A 21,105-nucleotide genomic window follows, 5' to 3' on the forward strand; every position below is an offset into this window, starting at 1 on the left:
ACTCCAACTTTCGGTTCGATGCCTTCTCTAGACATTGTGAGGAGAGCATTATCCGATGTGCAGAATATTTTTGTCACATGCGACCTAGAGCCTCAAAGTACGGACAGTGTATATGCGTTTGAACGTTAACTCTTTACTTCAAGCTCGCGCTTAGGTTTCCCGTTGTGCCCTCCGCTATTTCCTTTCTTTTATTCATATCTATCAGGCTGTTTAAAAGTTATTTTATTCACTGCTTAATTTTAGCCCATCTAGAAGCGAAATAAAATAATAGCAGGAAGCAAATGCCTCCAACCTCTCCACCTGATCCCCCAGCTATGTGTGATCTATTCTATTCACCGACAAGCGATGAACTGGCGTTAAAACTACTGCTGCTTTTTCGTTCAAATGTGGTTTTATATTAAAGGTCCACGCCTTGGTCGTCAATAACTAGCTGAATAAATCAATTCGCTCAATTTTTTTGTACTATATGCAAGATACTAGAAATTTACAGTGAAATCCCTGTTACCCTTTCTGTTCGAGTGCTATTGTGCGGCACGTGACATGCATGCCAGTTAGGCGCGCCTACACCTGCTTGCGTGTAATTTTTGCTGTTTTCAATCCTGCAGTGAGATGTGACAGTCACACTTTCCAGGTGTTTCATTATTAATGCGCATGGTATATGTCGGTGTCACGTGCGCCAACGTGTCATGTAAGCTTCCTGTGTGTATCGATGTGTAATCTGCTGCCTGCAGTCGTACCTTTTATTCCTGTGGCTTCTTTCTACGAATACGAATCGCCAGCGCCACACACGTATGCCATCATAAGCTCTCTATGATTGAATTGGTTGAATTGACTAGAACAAGTGAGTGGGTACGGCTGTGAGAATTTACTGAGTGATGTCCCGTCCTCCACGTGATATTACGCAGTTCCTTCGTTCGTTACTGCGAAAGCGTGGACGTGCGAGGAGCTCTTGGGGATGGTGTTTATCTGGTACCACGCGGATGGCGAGGAACCTTCATGGGAGATACCAGCGGATGCATTAGAAGAGACTCTTGAGCCTGAGGCGTCGTGGTGCTTCGAACACCGGATCCACACCCACATCCAGGACATAGCCGAAAATGGCTCAGACATGGGGCACTTCAACCAGGTACACCGTGTAAACGGCCTCGTCGATGGCGTACAGTTCAAGAAGACCATGGGCGAGACTTGGAAAGGCCGCATATTTCAGCACCAGTGGGCAACCAATTGGAGCCCTTTCAAGCACGAGGCCACGGTGACCATTGATACCTCCCTATCTGTCCTTGGTTGGAAGTCCAAGTACCTGCGCCTTAATATCGAGGCCCGCCAGGTTCGTGAACATAGCTGTCGTAATCAAATAACAGGAGCGCATTTTAATTTAATAAAGAATGCACTATTTGCCTGGTGGCTTTAGATTTGGCCGTAATACTCAATTTTCGAACATTCTCAACAGTCTCCTCATCAGTTAAAACACGCCATTCCTGAGGCATGATAGGTTTCGGACATGTCTACAGTATGTGTAGAGAGCAGCCTTGTAAACAACCAAATACTTGTAATACATGTGATTTTTGGTAGTGTTGTAATTAAAAAATTAAATTGTGGGGTTTTGCGTGCCAAAACCACGGTCTGATTATGAGGCATGCCGTCGAGGGGGACTGCGGAATAATTTGGACCCCCTGGAGTTCTTTAACGTGCACCTCAATCTAAGTACACGAGAGTTTTCGTATTTCGCCGCCATCGGAAATGCGGTAGCCGTGGCCAGGATTTGATCGCGCGACCTCGTGCTTAGTAGTCCAACACCACAGCCATTAAGCAACGACGGTGGTTTGTGTTTTGTAATTGATCAATTATTTTACTCGGCAACGCTCACTTTAATTCAATTATTTTTCTGTAACCAATTAAATGAAGCCAGCTACTTTAATGACAATAACAGCTGTAACAGGTGACACAACTCTGAGCATTTCAATTGAGCGGGAACTGCAGTAGAACGCCCGCGGTGCTGCCCCGCAGCAGCCTCGCGGATGGGCATGTTAAGACAAACTCGGGCGCACAATATTTGTTTTATGTTAATGTTCCACCAGAAGTTCGCTGAAGATTTGAACTGGCGCTGCTATGAGGCTCGATAGCAATGGCCACGTCTGCCGTTGATGTCAGAAAATCACCTACGGACGATTTTTTTTTCAGCTTTTCATTGGCTCTGCCGGGAGCGCGCCTTCTTCTTCAATCCCCAGCAATAATGAAGTGCTGCGGTTCATAGAGCACCAAAATGCCAGCTTCGCTACATTAAGTAACCACAATGTTCTCTCCAGCGCTATCTAGAAAATATAGATGACCGACGAAATATTTTAAATCAATTATTATTAATATAAACATGTCATGGTTTGCCGAAGATGCACGGAAAGAGCCAGGTTAGCTCATCTACAAAGTGTACTTGTGCCATGTTGTTAAAAGTTGGGAAGAAGGTAACGTAACTCATTCATCTTTAGCGGCTGTTCAATTACTTTCGTGGGGCTAGTAAGTGGTCACTGCCATCAATTATATTTTAAAATGAAGTAACTGTAATTTGTCACCGTTTTCTGTACCAGAGAGAAGTTTAATAAAGATACATCCGCGTAAATAATGGTTATGACTAACTGTGGTGTTGACGCGTGCGGTCTATGTGCGCGTTTCGATCGGTGAGCACTGGAATGCCAAAACAGTGGAGCCGCCAGGACATTTGGGTGGAGCTCTGAAGCACTGTGTGGCAGTAAAGTCCCTATATAAGAAAAGTACCGCTATCTACTCTTTCCTCCGCCGCCTCCTCTACTAAAGCGCTTGCTTTTTCTTTACTTTTTGCTTGCGAAAGCCAAGTCGACGGTGGCGCACCTAGAAAGTCCACGTTGACGCTTTCAGGCCGGGCGCGCGCCGCCGCCGCCGGCGACTGCGGCTGCGCAGATGACTTTCAACATGGCTCTGAGGCGGAAAAAAAGAAAATATAAAGAAGTGAAAAGCGCGCGCTATCATCGTCCAATCGGAGATACAGGATAACACAGGAGAGAGCGAAGCGGCATTTGTCAAAGGATGGCGGTACTTTTGTTATATAGGGACTTTATGTGGCAGCGGTCATTTGCGCTTTCAAATGGAGGCCGCGCACTCTAAAAACAGTTGCACCCTTTCGGGTGCATTTTTGCCACGCAACAATAATCATCTGTCTTGCTTGCGTTTCCCATCTTGAAAACTCTGCTCTTGCTATTTTCCTGTCGAGAACGCTGATAACGCTCTTGTCGTTCGTGACCTAGAAGTGCCGGGCGCAAAGCGTTAAAGAAAAGCCACGCAAGTCGGATGACGATTATTGTTCTGTGGCAAAAATGCGCCCCAAAGGGTGCAACTGTTTTTACAGTGCTGAGCTCTGTGCAGCTAAGACAGCTGCTGTAGTGAGCGATAGGCCGCGTGAGCGATAAGACACGTTATAGAAAAATTATCTCTGGTGTTGTTACGTACCAAAGCCACAATATGATTAGGAGGCGCACCGTATTGGAGGACGCCGTGTTAACTTTGACCACCTGTGGTTCTTTAACGTGCACTTAGTACACGAGCGTTCTTGCATTTTACCCCTATCGAAATGTGGCCGCTGTGGCCGGAAATCGAACCCGCACCCTCGTTCTTAGCAATGCAACGGCATAGCCGCGACGCCACCGTGGCGGATAAGGCACGCCACCGCTTTGCATCTTCGCGACTACTGAAGCTACCTGGCGTGAGGTGGTATCGTTGTTAGAAGGAATCAGGGAAAGGCAGGTTTATAGCGAGTAGTGTAAGAAGTATCGACCAAAACAGATGAAGCAAGTTGTCTCGATCCAGCTAAGTGTGGTAGACGGCGCAATCGCACTTCTGGGACAACCTCTCCCGCGCTCTTGTGTGTGCCTAAACTGTATATAGCACAGGTTTCTGTCTTTCGCTATACGTGATGCCATTCTTGTAAACGCATCGGAGTGTACTATACATTCCGCATAATCTGAAACGCGTACGCGAGGACAGGTTGAAATGAAATAGAACGGTTTTTCACACCGCCTGTATGCGGAAGAGTGCATGTACGTACGACATTCGCGTTAACCAGGCTGCCAGGACAGGCTCATTTTTGTGGCTAAAACAGGCTCAGACTCCAAGGTTATGCCGTCATACTTGATGGCTCTGTCAATTACTCGCGGCTAAGAAGCATGCTCATTTGATTCTGATTTTTCTGGTGCTTTGTGTTGGTAGTAAAATCTATTGTGTATCATCAAAAAACAGGTGTTTTTTAGGCAGGATACGCGACACGAACTACCGGCCTCTAGCTGGCGAGGTGGCCTACCCGTTTTTTATCCTTTGCAAGCTCGCCCAAAAATCAGGTGGCCGAATAATTAAGCAGAGCTGCTTACAACACGCAGACATAAACAAGTTTTCCTGCACAGCGCCACGAAAATTTCGTCTCTCACTGCACCTGTAAGGTTTTCTATGCCCTACAGCAGGTCATATCGATCAATTGCGATGCATATAGCGCTTTTTTTTTTGTGGGTAGTGTTTTGAAGGCAACTTTATGTGGGTACCTGGTGCAGGTTGGTCCAGCCCTGGTCATCATCCGAAATTGCGGCCATGGCACCAACTTCACGGTCATTCAGTCACTGATTCCCGAAGGGCCATTCAACATTAGGATGCTGCACAGGGTGCACTTTGAACCACGAACGAGCCGGCTGGTACGATGGACCTACTTTATTGGGCTGCGAAACATGGTACGTGAAATAGGGAAAGAGCATTACTAAAGGCAGTAAACACTGCAAAGACTTTATAAACTACAATTTCTTTACTATGGCCCGATGCTTGGCACTGTTAAAAATGTTGGTCTCCTGGCACAACTGAAGACTAATGCCGTCTTCTAGGTTCAAAGCTATCGTCATCAGAACCACGATATTATTGATGACCTGGGGGTGCCTGTGAACGAGAAGGGGAACCAAGGGACCCGATTTCTTTGTCACAATCATATGAAGCTTATATACAGGCTGTGCATTTTATGTTTTACGGAATTTTTAAAACAGAAGACCAATCAATGTTGCACACTGTGTGAAGGTGATGTTCAGCTAGAGCTATTGTGTTGGAGGTCACACGTCCCTTGGACATCATATTGGGGCTGTTTGATACGCAGTTAAAGTTGTGCGATTTCCCAAGATACGACGCATCGCTGGTCTTGGCACGGTATCTTATATACCGCTCAGAGGGAACGTTGACGTCCTGAGGGATCCTTCACGCGAACCAGTTGGCTTCTTAATTTGTACTTGGGCACTGTGTGCGATCAGAACATTATTATCCTTGAAAACACTTGCAAATGTTTCTGTTACGCCTGGAGGATGCGGATTGCTGCAACGGTTACAACCATGTAACCGTTGGCTCCTTGCCTATTCGCCCGTGAAGGGCGAGCGCAATCATTTGAGGGAAAAGCCGGCAAGCAAAAATAGATAGCGGTGGGAGATTGCTTCAAAGCATAATACGCTTGAACAAAAATTTGAGCCAGACCTTAGCACCCCTACCTCTTTAAGTATGCGATAGGATATTTAGATTGTGATGATTGTAATGTACCGACAACGTTGCGCGCCAGTGCGTCCTTACAATTTTATTTTTCAAAATGACGTTTTTATATATCGTAGTTCACACTGTGACGTGCTCGCGTGTGCTCAAAACACCTCGCGTTTTTCAGTTAGATACCTCCAAAGTAGGCGAAGTTCGCCTATAATGCCTTAAAGATATGCATGACCGATAGTGGGATCGAACTTCTGTCTTCCAGCACAGCAGCACAGCGCTCTAACCATGAAGGCACGATTGCACTCATGCTTCTCTTGTGCCAAAGTTGCTCTTTGAAACGTCTGGCGTGTGCGTCACGTGCCGCTATCTCGAATTCTTCCCTCGTGACAGCTAGCGCTTTGAGACGCAGCGTTAGACTGGGCATGCCGTAGAGATACTGCGTTGCCTTCGGGATCGGCACATATTTCCCGTTAGATACCTCCAAGGTTAGTGAAGCCCGTCTAAAATGCTATCGCATTATAAAATCCCAAGCACATCACCAAACGCAGAATCCCCACTAACCACGTCTACTCAGAGCAGGGCCATTCTGGCTCACCTTGGGTACGGGACTGGCAACTTTCCACATTTTCCACAAACACCCCCACCATGGAACTGAATTACGCGTATCAATATACTTCTGATCCCCCATAACGTGAACGCTGATATTCACCAGGGAAGCCCACCGTCCCCCATCACCAATCTCACAATATTACCGTGTAACATGTATTATGGAAAGGCTGCCCATACACCGAATGAACGGTTGCGGTGTATATAATGGGTCCGACCTATTATTTCCCCAATTTTTATATAAACGTAAAAGATGTGATAGAAACTGAAACGCAGACAATTGGCGACGCCATCTGCCAACCCGTACAGGACACCGATACGATCCGACTGCCAGTTTTGTCTCCGAAATCTCGCACTAAATTCCCTTATGTGTCACCTTAGTGCTAATTTTAACCCACACATGTCCTGCCAACCATACCATTGAGTCTTGTTGGATTGAATTCCTTGCAGTCAAGGAATAGAATACAATGAGCAAGCTCATTCGCTAGCCTGCGTCGACGTACCGAGCGTCCCACTTCGAAAAGAAGACAACGAAGTATTTCTCCGGTGTAACACTGCTCTTTCTGTTTCCTGATATTAGGGATTTGTTGTGTATTCCGAGGATCATCGCTTTCGTGAGGGCGGCGATGGATCCTGACCCCGCTGTACATTGTCCCGACATGGACAATGTATGTCCTTGAGGTCGACGTCGAAAGGAATTGGAGCAGCCGAGATGATGACACCGCCAGTAACAGCAGTGAACTGAATACGGCGAGTAGCGATGACAGTGACGATGCCTGCGTCTCTATGGCGAAGCGCAAGGCGAAGAGGAGGTTCCTCGGCGCGTCGTCGCCAGCAAGTACGTCAACCGTGAAGGCTTCCTGTGGTCCGCCGCGCCACACTATACTGTTTGTTCCCGTTGATTCTTCAGACAACCTGAGGAGCATGAACCGGCAAGTCATCTCGGCACGACTTGCAACTCTCGTGCCGAATGAAATAAAGACATTTGATTTAATCCCCGCAAGAAGGTCCTGACCATAGACGTCGAGCACCCAGCCACTTTGCATACATTGAGAACTGTTATCGAGCTTGGCGACATCAAAGTCCGTGCTTACATCCCGCACGACAGCAGGCATCGTATATGATATCGACGTTTCTATTCCGAATGCTGACCTTCCTGTCCAGGTCAAGCTGCTCATAGAATTATGGACATATTGCAAGTTTGCCGAATAGGCAACTCCCGTTACATCGAGGTGATCTTCAAAGGCGACTGTATTCATTCATATGTGAAAGTTGGTCATGTCGTCGGAGCCAATATTCTGAGGCCTCTTCAATGCCGCAAATGGCTGAGACTGGGCCACGTGAGTGGCGTGTGTAACAACAGGCCAGCTTGCCCGCGCTGCGCCGGACCTCACACCGCAGAATCTTGCAAAGCTACTACCCTGAAATGCAGAAACTGCCGTGGAAATCATGATGCTTCTTCAGAATACTGCCCACTAATCAAGAAGAGAATCTTGAGACAAATGGTGAAGGACGGCTCATCGCGGAAGGAAACGATAACGACTGTTAAAAGACATTCCCGTCGATGGCGCTTCTTAACAAGAAAAAAGTGCTGTTTTGCCTCCAGAGCGTTCCTCTACGCCGTCGCCACCACCACCACCTACACCACCGCCAAGCACGCTACACCTACATGGTCACAAGAATACTGAGACTCAGAAAAGATTCTGACGCTGCTTGACCTGCACTACCACAGGCAAACTTCTCTGCGGAGTGACAGCATCGACTAAACCAAAGCGCTACTTCGACAACAGGTAATGAAGCTGCACTAGAAGTCAAGGCTGTGCTGAGGTCGCTGGTGAGTTTTATCCGCGCACTCCTGAATAATGTGCAAATACCATCTGGCAAATTCGCACTGCAAGTCCCGGACTCCCTTGAACCTGTACTTGCGGGTCTACAGTTACAAGATGGCGTGCCATCCACCACCACTGCAACCTTTCTAGGAGCATGTCAAGTGCGCTTCCATACTTTCAATGGAACTCCAGAGGTCTGCAGTCACGGATGTCAGAATTTTGGCACTTTGTTTTTGAGAACAAGTTCCCCTTTATCATCATTTGTAAACCTCATTTTTCAAAGACAATTAACTGTCGGGGTACGAATCATTTGTTTCATCATGCATTACGACTTAGTCAAGTTGTTGTGTATATCCGCATGAAGTATGTCCGCAATTAGTGCAGCCTCATGACGACAATAAATACGTGGGTCTCAGCGTTAAAAAAAATTCCATTCACATTGATAGTCGCCTATATATCCCTAACGTCGACTTTATAGACAGACTAAGCGACATACACACACAAACTCCTGGTCCTTGGATAATCAAGGTGACTTTATCGTCCATTATCCACTCTGGGAAAGCTTCACGACAAATCAAAGAGGCACGAGTCTAGTTGATCTTGGTGCAAGCGCGGAATGAGAGCTTTGAACGATAGTAGCCCGACTTATCTCCTAGGAGTGACTTACAGCAGCAATTTCGACTTGACATTAGTGTGGCATAGATTAAGTTCAAAAATTCAATTGTTCAGACATTAACACTCACGGCAGCAACCATATTCCTACGTGCAGTCGAATGCAAAATTTTAGACCACCTGAGCGGCGATTAACTGCATCGCTGCACCTTCTGACGGCGCGCGCCTAAGTTCGAGAGTGCGTACTGCGCACGTGCGTCCTTTTTTTTTAGCCTACCAGCCTGCTCGTTCGGTCGCTTCAACCGGGCACGCACCCGAACGCGGGCGAGAGCGCAAGGTGCCACTTCTGCAGTCGCCGTGGAATCGCCCGAGTGATGATATCGTCATATCGTGACGAAAGCACTGCATTTCTACTGGCAGCATGGGAGCGTCACCCTCTGCGCCTTGCTTCTACACGTTCCGCGGCGCGCAACACAAGCTTTGCGTCACTTTGTCTGAAATTGAATTATGTGATAAGGTCAGGAAGCAGCGATGTCTTTTGCGCTCTACGATTCCACGGCGACTGCAGAAGTGACACCCTGCGCTCTCTCCCGCCTTCCGGTGCGCGCGCGGTTGAAGCCATCAAACGAGCAGGCTGGCAGATAAAAAAGGACGCGCGTGCGCAGTACGCGCTCTCGAACTTAGGCACGCAGCCGTCAGCTAGAAGGCGCAGCAATGCAGTTTAGATGCCGCTCCCGTGGTCTTTAAAATTTTGCACTCGGTTGTACATGACTATCAAAGACCTTGACAGTTCTCTCTCTCCTGGGCTCTCAAGACAGATTGACTGGCAAGTGTATAGAATTTCTGTCGAGGAGAAGTGTAGACATGAACCTCCCGAGCCCCTTGAAAACAGGATCTTAAAAGCACTTCAGGCTTCTACGCGAACGTACACCATCTACAAGATGCACAGATTTCCACCAAGAATTGAAGAGGCTTGGGTGATCCGCTGGCTCGTCGAGAGACAATATAGACGTACGTACAAAGTCTATTTTTGGCATGAGGGAAGCACGACGGATTCAGAAGAAAGTTCAGCGTCAGATGAACAAACTTCAGGACCAGTGGGGGAAGAGCTACTGCGAATCGCTAGACCCTCGCAAGCCGTTAGCCCCGTGTGGAGAATTCTTCAGGGTCTACGCTCACTTCCACAACAACTTTGTTCCTTCACAGCGCTGGCTCTATATGAATATGAAAGTCGACCAGAGGTTGAGGTCGCTGGTGATTTTTGTGCGAAGGTTACTGGCGACTTCGTTCTACTGGCTGATCTCTCGCTACAGGACGTCCTTGTCACACGGGATCAAAGTATGAAAGAAAGAGCTGCAAGCGGCTTTGGCTACTTGCAGACGGTTGTCACCGCCCGGTCCCGATGGAGTGACCTACGCTGCCTTAAAACACCTAGGTTCAACAACACAATACTGTCTTCAAAGTATATTAAATAAATCTTGACATGGCAGCATAGACCCCAACGATTGGAAGCTTAGCCGACTGGTGCCTCCAAGGAAGCCTGCGAAGTCTCCTTTGGACCTCACATCGTACTGGCCGATTCCACTTGCGAGTTGCATCGGTAATATCATAGAGGGGATGTTGCTGACACGTATGGAATAGTACCTGGAATACTATAATGGCTACCCTGATGCTACGGCTGGTTTTCGATGTCGAAGGTCTTCAATCGACAGCGCAATTGACCTTGTGACCTCCGTGCAGCAACAAAAAGCTATGAAGCGTCTTTCTGCTGTATTCATCTTAGACGTAAAAGGTGCCTACGACAACGTAACCCACGAAGCCATTCTCCAATCTCTTGAAGCTGCAGAACAAGGATGCCACGTCTTTAGATGGATTAGGAGCTATCGCTCAAGGATCTGTTTGTTCTTACAGAAAATGGCTCGACAAATAGATATATCTCCAGTCGTGGTGTTCAAGGCGGAGTGCTGAGAAACTCCTTTCAATCTCGTTCTAGTGGGGCTCGCCGAAACGCTACCACAGGCGGCTAATGTCTGGCTCTACGCCGACTATATTAGTATCCGGGCGTCCGGCTTGACACGGCCTCAACTGCGCTCCAGAATACAGAAAGCGACCACCCTGACAGCGGCATACCTTCGCCGACAAGGTCTGACTATATCTATAGAAAAACGGGACACTAGTGGCCTTTACACGGTAACTGATGTTTATATCCGGTGTGCATCGAGTGGTAGTCAATTGCCTATAAGAACACTCGCAGGTTTTTGGGTGTTCTTGTGGACCATGGTCTCACTTGGAATCCCCGTGTCTCCTACATGAAGAAAATGAACTCATTTATATTGAGAATATGTTTAAATTCGTAGCTGGAAATCCGTGGGGACCATCGGTGTGCCCCATGTTACAGCTATACACAGCACTTTCTCTCGTATTTCTGCAATGGAGTCTTCCTGTCTTGTCCAACACATGCAAGACTAATCTCCTTGCACTACAGAGCGTACAGGCTCAAGCACTTCAGACCTGTCTTGGCCTCCCGAGATGTTCTTCGACAGCTGCAATGATTGTCATTGTAGAGGAGCACCCGATCACCACTCATATCGTCGTAAAGACGCAAAGAGCGCCCAGTCGCCACCATTCACGGCTACCATCCCACCATTTAGCCGGTTTGCCAGCGCGAAGACTACAGGCTACATTGTTTGGTATTGTGACGAGTAGAGGTCGGATCTTTAGGCATTAAAAAAGCGCGTCTTAGGCGCCAAAATAGGCAGGCAAAACAACGTTTTAGGTCTCCAACGTCGTAAATATAGGCACAATAAATCTTTACATAAATGCAAATTATTTCAAGCGAAGACGTGCGCGACCTGTATCTACGACAAAAAAAACAAAAAAAAACAAATGCTATTGTGTATGGTGGCACAAAGGCGCCAACAGTTGAACATAGACGTGCAGTGCCACATAACACTGCTGTACTAATGACGATCAATTGACTTAATTCAACAAGCACACTGCTCATATTCATGTTCAACGACAACTGTACTCGAGCATCGCATATAGTGAAACAGGCATGAAAAAGAATACTTGAAAGTTGGGAATACTGGTTAAAAAAAGCGCTACGTTATATCTGCCTGACGCAATTAAGACACAACAAAAACAGATAAATAATAAATGCTAGAGAGACTACGATTTATTAAGAAATTAACATGTTCTTACTTGAGGACTGTTAGATACAACTCTGGCAATTTTCTCATATACAATGACATTATCCGAATTGTACAGACAAAACGTTCCGACACTGCCAAATACACTTCCGCCCATTTGAAGTGCACATGTTTGAAGAAATCTGTTTAGAGGGCACGCGGAACGTAGTCTAAGGATCACTGTGAAGATTGTGGAAACAATAGCAAACTACCACCATCTCCAGATTTTTGGATTCAAAATTGTGCCTCTTGTCACTGCGAATGATCTTGTACGCTGAGAAGGAACGCTTGACGGCGGTGAACACCTTAAAAAGTAAATTACAAACAAAACAAAAGCCGCATGCGCATCACATTTTTCTTCCTTCTTTTGCTCTTGACTCTCCTTTCCCCTGACGGCTCTCCGCGGTTCTCCACGGCTCTCCGCGGTTTCGCATTCGCCAACCGCTTGCGCCATGTCAGCGCGGCGGCGTATGCTGGCCGGCGCCTCCCATTTCACTGCTGCTAGCGGTTGTTTTCCAGGAGTTGGTTGAACTAGAGAACTAGGTTAAACCCCATAGAGTTCCGAACAGTCAATGTTGCCCGATGACATGAATAACGATCTCTAACTGCACTCGAAAGCGAAACTTGAGGGTAAATAGTGTTCATATATGCGCCAATCTTGAAAATAGGCATTTATGGGCATTTAGGCACAAACGCCAAAATAGGCATTTATGGGCATTTAGGCACAAACGCCAAAATAGGCATTTATGGGCATTTAGGCACAAACGCCAAAATAGGCATTTATAGGCACTATAAAAACACTAAAAAAGCCCTTCTTAACCTCTAATTCATGCTCATATATCAAAGTGGGGCTATAGGAGCGCAAGGAACAAAAAAGGCATTTGCCTAAAATCCGGTCTCTAGTGACGAGACACCATGACTCCATACCATCTGGCTTCAAGCCTGCGAAACGCCCAACAACGGCATTGTGGTGTATCTGCCAAAGACAGGTGTGCCTCTCAGTTCCTGACATTGTTAAGAAGGCAGACTTGTCACCGCTAGCCTTGAAGCAGTTGTCTCTGCTTCTTCTAAACGAGTCTTATTTTGACCGCATACACATTCACACGAACAGTTCCACCAATTCCAACAGCTCTACCGGAGCAGTGGTTATTCCATCGGACGTCATCTCTTTGCAGTTTGAATACTCTCACAATACCACCTCGTCAGCTGCAGAACTTGTGGCTCTACACGCCATGGTTGCGTAGTGGCCTTGGTGTTGCGCTGCTAAGCCCGAGGTTGCGGGATAGAATCCCGACCACCGCGCCGGATTTCGATGCACGCTAAATGGAAAAACACCCGTGTACCATGCATTGGGTGCATGTTAAAGAACCCCAGGTGGTCAAAATTAACCTGGATCTGCTTGGCAAGATGGCGCCTAGTACGGACGTCTGTATTCTGTGCTCCCAGCCTTTTTACGGCAAACAGTACTTTCGTCGCTGTATTTCATGCGAAAAACGTGCACACGTTAAGTGTATTTCATGGCCCGACGAGGACCTCGAGCTTCTGAAGGCTGGTGAGAAAGCTTTCACGGTGTAATCTGTGCCAGAACGCCGACCACGCCGACATTCTAGCGGCTAGGCTTAGCGATGCCAACACGCCCGCTGATTCCCCATCAGCGACCCCTCCACAGGACATCGCTCGCGTCGGGACCGGTTTTGAGGCAGTCGGTGACATGGCTACCCTCCGTGGCCTTCTCCTTCAGGCGCCAGAGGAATATCCTTCCTGAGCGATGAGGTGGCGCGGTTGCGGAGTGACAACGAGCGTCTGCGCAGGGAAAACGCGCTGGCACCTATAGTCTCAGCAGGCCGAGACTATAGGTGCCTTACGGGTCGAGGTACGTTCCCTGCGTGATGCGCTTGGCAAGCTGTCTGCGCCCATTTCGCCTGCTGTGCTGCCGCTCCACTCGTCCAAGAAAACATATGCTGCGACCGTCCGGACTGATTCACCGAGGGCTGCCACCGTTGACCCGCTCTCCAAGGCAACACGGAGTGAACGTCGGCCTGCCTGTTTTGGAGCTGGGGAGGGCAAGGCAATATCTGTGGCGAAACGCACCCCGTGACCGAAAGCCTTTTTTGTGTTTAGGTTCTGTTATAATACCACGTGTGCTGATTTGACTGCTCACCTGTAAAATGTCGGAGCACCGCCGTATGCCTGCAAACGCCTCAAGACGAGGCACGATTCGTATGCCTCGTTTCTCGTCTGCGTTGACGAAGCCGTCGATGATGAAGCATTTAAGCGCCTGAACGACCCGTCTATGTGGCCAATGGGATGCCTGTTTACGCCTTTCCGTCGGGTGCTTGACGATGGCATGCTTCATGCTTCCGAGAAAACCCCAAAAGACCAAAGTGGTGTTCTTCTTTCTGTCGTTTTACGTGCCAAAACCAGTTCTGATTATGAGGCATGCCGTATTGTGAGGTACGCCTTATTAATGAGGCTCCGGATTAATTTTGACCACCTGGGATTCTTTAACGTGCCCTACAACGCAAGCACATGGGCTATTTTGCATTTCTCCTCCATCGAAATGCGGCCGCCGCGGCCGGGGTTTAATCCCGCGACCTCGTGCTCAGCAGCCTCAGATGACTGAGCCACCACGGCAGGTTCAAGATGGTGTGTAATCTGGACATTTTCTACCACAACGTTCGTGGACATCGCACCAAGGCACGTGAATTTTTCGCCAATGTCATTTCATCGTGTTTTCCTATTTTTATTTCTAAACTTGGCTCTGCAGTGAAATTTCCTCTTCCGATTTTTTTCCACCCAATTACAACGTCTTCCGCAGTGACATGGACTTCAGTGGAGTTAAACGAAAATGTGGTGGCGTACGTATTGCTGTTGACATTTCACTGAGATGTGTAAGGCGCAACGACAAAGTGTTCAGGAATCGATTTGGCTTGAAGTCAGCCTAGCGCGCTGTGAAAAATTGTTAATCGGAACTTTCCATGTACCACCGAATATTTCCCCTGTATTGTTTCATGAGGCCATCTCTTCTATTGAAAATGTCTTATCATCCCATAGCAAGCACAGTAATCCTTCTTGGTGATTTTAAAGGGCCCCTAAACCACCCAGAGGTCGAAATTTAGTTGTGGTGTTCAGTTGTGCACGAGTCTACAACGAACACTTAGCCGCGAGAATTTTTCGAAATTGTGCCGTAATAGCGGAGTTACACCCGTTTGATGATCGAAAAACGGCCCCCCGCAGGGGCGTCTGCGCAAGCAGGTGTTTGGTGTGTTGCGACACCACGTACCCGAGCACACGAGGGTTGGACCCTCCCGCGTCTAACTGTGCGCGGCTTAGCCGTGTCCGGGGAAAAGAGGATCCTGGGGGTTGAGCCAATGCTGAGCCAATGCTGAGTGCTTGGACGGCACCCCCGGACTGACCCACCCGGGGGAAATCGGTAGTTGCCTTTTCGTGTCCCCCTCTCCAATCTGAGTCTTTCTCTCTTCCTTTCAATCTTTCCTGTCTTCTCCTCTCTTGTATTTACTTCCGACTTTCCAGGCAGCGAGGGTTAACCTTGTGTGGTGCAACCAACCTTGGCTGTACATATTTGGTTATAGCGGCGACGTACAGTAGGCGTCTGCATGACTTGTTTCCTATACGTCCTACGGCGTCCCCTTGTTGGGCTCCATGGTGGGCGGCTGGCATTTCTGCCGAAATTTAGATACACTTATGGACACTGCTTTCCCCAAACTCCCTGATCGCCCCCAGAAACGGGGGCGCACTAAAGATGTTCAAGTTTTTTGGTCGCCAAATTTTCCGCGCTACCATGTAGTACACAGTGAAAAACCAGAGAAGACCGTGAGGATGATCTCACCGTTCCTCGTTTCCCAATGTTTGACAGGAGCTATAGGCCCAGGCTACAAAGCGACTAAGTTGGCCAGCGGTAACCAACTCTTGGAGCTCCGCGATAAAAAACAGTATGAAAAGCTGCCTAAACTAGTCTCTTTCGGACAAATCCCAGCTACGGTCATCCCTCACCGTACCACGAACACCATCCGTGGTGTAATCTCAGACGATGACATGATGGAGCTCACTGAGGGAGAACTTTTGGAAGGACTCAAAGAACAGAACGTGGTTAACGTAAAGCGAATTATGATGAGGCGCGATGGAAAGGAAATTCAAACGAAACATGTTATTCTTACCTTTGGGTCTAGTGTGGTACCCGAGACCATTGAGGCCGGGTATGTCAAGATCTGTGTCAGGCCATACGTGCCTAACCCGCTCCGATGTTTTAAGTGCCAGCGATTCGGGCACAGCTCACTGAACTGCCGAGGCCGTCAGACTTGTGCGAAATGTAGTGTCAATGGACATTATTCTCAAACATGTAAAAACTGTGATGGGGGAGCACGCCGCATATTCGCGGTCCCTGCCCATCCTGGAAGCAGAAAAAAGAAATCGTCACAATCAAAGTCAAAGAAAATATTTCGTTCAAAGAGGCACGCAGGCGGGTATCATACCTGCCACAGAACACCTTTGCCGAAGTGGCGCGTCCGGGGGCAGCGTCGCAACGGCTTCCGGCGGCTGCCCGGCCCACACACACTGAGCCGGCTGTGACGCCATCCGCCCCCTCGGCGGCTGCAGCTAGCGCGGCTCCGCCAACTCACAAGGGCCCATCGACCTCCGGGCTGGTGGCCTCAAGGGTCTCGTCCCTCGAGACGAGGCCTTCCGCCTTTCCGTCAAACCAACCGCTCGGAAGAGCGCGTGTCCAGCGCCTCGCAAGAGGTGATGGACACAACCGGCCAGACGGCGCCGCCAGCGCTTAAGGAGGGGCGAGTATCTCGCGGTCGCTCCAAAAAAGAAAAAGCCCGCATCGCAGGGCCCGACAAGGGCTCTATAAGTTAAGTCAGTCTCTTTTAAACACACAGCACAAAAAAAAACACATTTTCAACATGAATACACAAATATTACAGTGGAACGTCAGAGGACTCCTACACAACCTCGATGACGTCTAAGAAATTCTACACAAAGGCCGGGAGGGGGTATACCCATTACCCTTAGTCAGTACTCAGGGTGAGAGCCTGGAAAACCAGGCAGGTTGTCTAGGCGAACCCTTTGAACATGTCTCCACTGCGTCCCATTACACACAAACATTTCTCACGCAGAGCGAAAGCCCCTTGATCGAAAATGTTCACGAAAGGAAGATTACAACTGCCAATTCAGCCTAGTTGAACTTAAGCTTCTCTTACTTGCTGCAACAACTCGGCGCCAGGCAGCGATCGTGTCATGTATGAAATGATTAAGCACCTGCATCCTGAAGCGCTGAAAACACCCCTGTCTCTTTTCAATGCCATGTGGGCGGCTGGGTATATCCTGTCCTCGTTGAAGGAGGCTATAGTCATCCCCGTATTTAAACAAGGCAAAGACCCGTCCCTAGCCAGCAGCTACAGGCCAATAGCGCTAACAAGTTGCCTGTGTAAACTTCTAGAAAAAATGATAAACAGGCACTTAATCTGTTTCCTTGAAAATAACAAACTACTAGACCCCTTCCAATGTGGTTTCAGGGAAAGTATGCCCACAACAGACCACCTTGTTGGCATTGAGTCTTATATTAGGGATGCTTTTATACATAAACAATTGTCTCAGTGTTTCTTGACCTGGAGAAAGCTTACGATACGACATGGCGCTACGGCATTCTCCGAGATCTTTCGGCGATGGGTGTCCGTGGCAACATGTTACACAATCGAATGTTACCTATCTAATCGCACATTCCGCGTAAGAGTAGGTAACGCTTTGTCTAGGTCATTCACCCAAGAGACCGGTGTGCCACAGGGGGGCGTGGTTAGTTGCACACTATTTCTTGTAAGAATGAACTGCCTACATACAGTCATTCCACGCAGAATGTTTTATTCCGTTTATGTCGACGATGGGCAAGTAGCCTTCAAGTCACTGCAATATTTCCATCTGCGAATGACAAGTGTAGTTTGTAATAAACAAATTGTCCAAATGGGCAGATGAAAATGGTTTTAAAATAAATGCCCAGAACAGCACTTGCGTACTCTTTACTAACAAGAGGCGTAACGCCAGTCCCAAGTATTGGAATCAAAGGAGATGCGCTTTCTGTGAGCAGCGAGCACAAGTTTTTAGGAATCATTTTAGATTCTAAACTCACATTTATTCCTCATCCTAAGCATCTGAGGGCAAAATGCCTGAAGACAATGAACCTTTTAAAGCTTCTGTCGCGTACGACTTGGGGTAGTGATCGAAAGTGTTTGCTTAACATGTATAAAAGTCTTGTCCTCTCACGCCTTGATTACGGGTCTATAAGTTATAATTCTGCAACGACAAGTGCATTAAAAATACTAGACCCCGTTCACCACTTGGGCATCGCGACTGGTGCTTTCAGGACAAATCCAATTCAGAGCCTCTACGTAGAGTCAAATAAGTGGTCACTTCATCTGCAGCGGTCATACAGCAGTTTTACATATTTTCTGAAAGTACAAGCAAATATTCAACATCCTTCTTATTCAACAATAAACGATGTGACCGCTGCCACACTCTTGCGAGAAAGCCGTTCTCATTGCGTGTAAGAAACCTTAGTGAGGAAATGGGTGCTCCAATTCTTAAACAGTGCCCTATGGCTCCAGCGGAACTGTTACCTCCGTGGCAGTGGCAGCTCATAGATTATGACACATCATTTATAGAAGTCACGAAACACGCGCCACAGGCACACATTAAAATGAATTTCCTAGAACTTCAGTCCAAGTACTCGTGCACAGTTTTACACAGACGCTTCTAAGTGACATGCCGGGGTTTCTTACGCAGCCGTCGGCCCATCCTTCTCGGAATCCGGTGTACTCCACCCGGAAACAAGTATCTTTACGGCGGAGGCCTATGCACTTTTGTCAGCTGTAAAGCATATAAAGAAATCAAAACTTCAAAAGACGATCATATTTACAGACTCCCAATGTGTCGTGAAAGCCTTTAAGTCACTCTGTAAACACAGAAATTTTGTACTCATTGAGCTCTATTCCACTCATTGCAAAGCGTATATATCTAACCAGCATGTTGTTATATGCTGGGTGCCTGGTCATAGAGGCATCGAGGGCAATGTGCTAGCAGACCAGTTGGCCACATCAACTACATCGCAACCTAATAATCCTGCCGCTGCTATCCCTTCCACAGATCTGAAACTTTTTTTGCGAAAGCAACTGCGAAGCCACTGGCAACGCTTGTGGGACGCTGAAACAAATAGGCTTCACTTGATTAAACCACAGTTAGATTTCTGGCCCCCCATAACGAAAACACGGCGAACTAATGTCCTATTCTGTCGTCTCAGAATAGGACATACATATTGCACCCACCGTTTTTGCTGACTGGTGATGAACCACCAACCTGTGGTAGATGTGGTGAGAGGCTGACCATCCTCCACGTCCTCCTGCAGTGTCGGGAAGCCGAAACAGCGAGAAAAGAAATATTTTCCACACGCATACCGACATCATGTGCCCCCTTCATCCCGTTATGTTTCTTGGTGAACAACCGCTTTTTAAAGCCAAAACAGTCGTCGATTTCTTGAACGATGTGATCCTGCATTTTATTTGCCCAACAAGTTCGTAGCGCATCCTCTTTCCAGAGGATGCCGCTGTGATAGTAATTTTTTATAGCACATGCCTCCAGGCCCTTGTGGTTGAAGGGCTCTTAGGCAGTAGTGATTCTTGCTAATTACTGCATCTTAAATATTTTCAATATCGTATCATTCTTTGTCAATGCGTTCTACATTTTCATAGTACACCTCATTTAGCCATGGCCATGATTTTAGTACATGTATATTTTACGTACTTTACAGCGGCTATTTTTAGGCCCCTTTACAGCCACGCCTCATCTACTTCTCAGAATTCATCGCTCCACTGCAAACTCAAAAACACTGGCATGGCGCTCTTTGGCCATATCTGGCCCTTGCGCCACTAAACGACACACATTCATTCATTCATTCATTCATTCAATTCTTCTACACCGTTCCGCAAGTTGTACACAACAATCTGTCTTCTTCAATTCGAATACGCGTCGGTCGTCTGGAGCGCCATCTCTAGATCCAACAGTGACATTATAGATCAGGTCCTGAAAACGTATCTAAGCATATATCACCACGGCTTTGCTAACACGGACGCTGGACCTTGCTCTAACACTGTCGGGCTATTGTCATTGCCTTTACTTCACTGCCGACGTAATCGTGCTGACCTTCTGTTTCATTTCGAACTCCCTCGCGGTATCCTCATGTGCCCTAAACTGATGATGATAATAATAATAATAATAATAATAATAATAATAATAATAATAATGATAATGATAATGATAATGATGATAATGATAAGATAATGATATGATAATGATATGATAATGATAATGATAATGATAATGAGAATGATATGATAATGATAATGATAATGATAATGATAATAATAATAGTAATATTAATTAATCATACTATAGTCTAATATTAATAGTATAATAGTATAATATAATAATAATAATTAGTAATATAGTAATATAGTAAAATAATTATATAATAGTAATAATAATACTAGTAATCTAGTAATATATAATAGTAAATGTAATATAGTAAATATTAATATGTAATATAGTATATAGTAATATAGTAATATAGTAATACAATAATAGTAATATAGTATATTAATATAGTAATATAGTAATATAATAATATATAATAAGTAATATAATAATATAGTATAATTGTATATATTAAGATAGTAATAATGTCATAATAATATGTAATATAGTAATAATGTAAATATATAATAATGTAATATATAATAATGTAATATAATATAATGTAATATAATAAATAATAATGTAACTATGACATTTACTTAAAACAAGTGCTTTCCATAGATACAACACAGCGAAGTGGCGTTTCTAACCATGCAGGTGGATCGAGACGAGATAGTGTGGAACTCCAAAGCGTTTTTGAAGAAGCCCATGCTTGTCAAGGAGGAACAAGCCGTCACCAGTTTTCGCAAGTGGTACTCTCAATTCTACAGCGCCAGCAGTCCCACATGGCAAGAAATACGCGACCAGACCCTGGAATGGTGACCGCGGTCGTGGCCTGAGCACCGTTGAGAAGCACTTGGCATTGTGGCACTCACCAACGGCGTTGAACTTAGCTCTCAGTTTAACCTATTTACGCATTGTGGGTGGCCAATATGGGCGTACTTGAGCTATTGTCGCCTTCTTTTCTTGTCGCGGCCACTTTGAGTGTGGCATGGTGTGGCCGACGCATGTTTGTGAACTATAGCATCTACGAGCATTGCTTTATAACATTGCGGCAGGAGCGTATCTGAACGCCACCGTAT

General features: G+C 46.7%; 1 protein-coding gene across 1 annotated transcript in view; it reads left to right on the plus strand.

Annotated features, from left to right (window-relative positions):
• Positions 1 to 21,094, plus strand: part of LOC119437107 (cholesterol 7-desaturase nvd) — a 31,957-nt gene extending 10,863 nt beyond the window's left edge. The window contains exons 3-5 of the mRNA XM_049659983.1: positions 906 to 1,327; positions 4,569 to 4,742; positions 20,681 to 21,094. Coding sequence (XP_049515940.1) covers positions 906 to 1,327; positions 4,569 to 4,742; positions 20,681 to 20,845 — 761 coding nt within the window. The 3' untranslated portion in view covers positions 20,846 to 21,094. The remainder of the gene's footprint in view (positions 1 to 905; positions 1,328 to 4,568; positions 4,743 to 20,680) is intronic.
• The last annotated feature ends 11 nt before the right edge of the window (positions 21,095 to 21,105 follow it).

The sequence above is a fragment of the Dermacentor silvarum genome, chromosome 1 (assembly GCF_013339745.2).
Source record: "Dermacentor silvarum isolate Dsil-2018 chromosome 1, BIME_Dsil_1.4, whole genome shotgun sequence".
NCBI lineage: Eukaryota > Metazoa > Arthropoda > Arachnida > Ixodida > Ixodidae > Dermacentor > Dermacentor silvarum.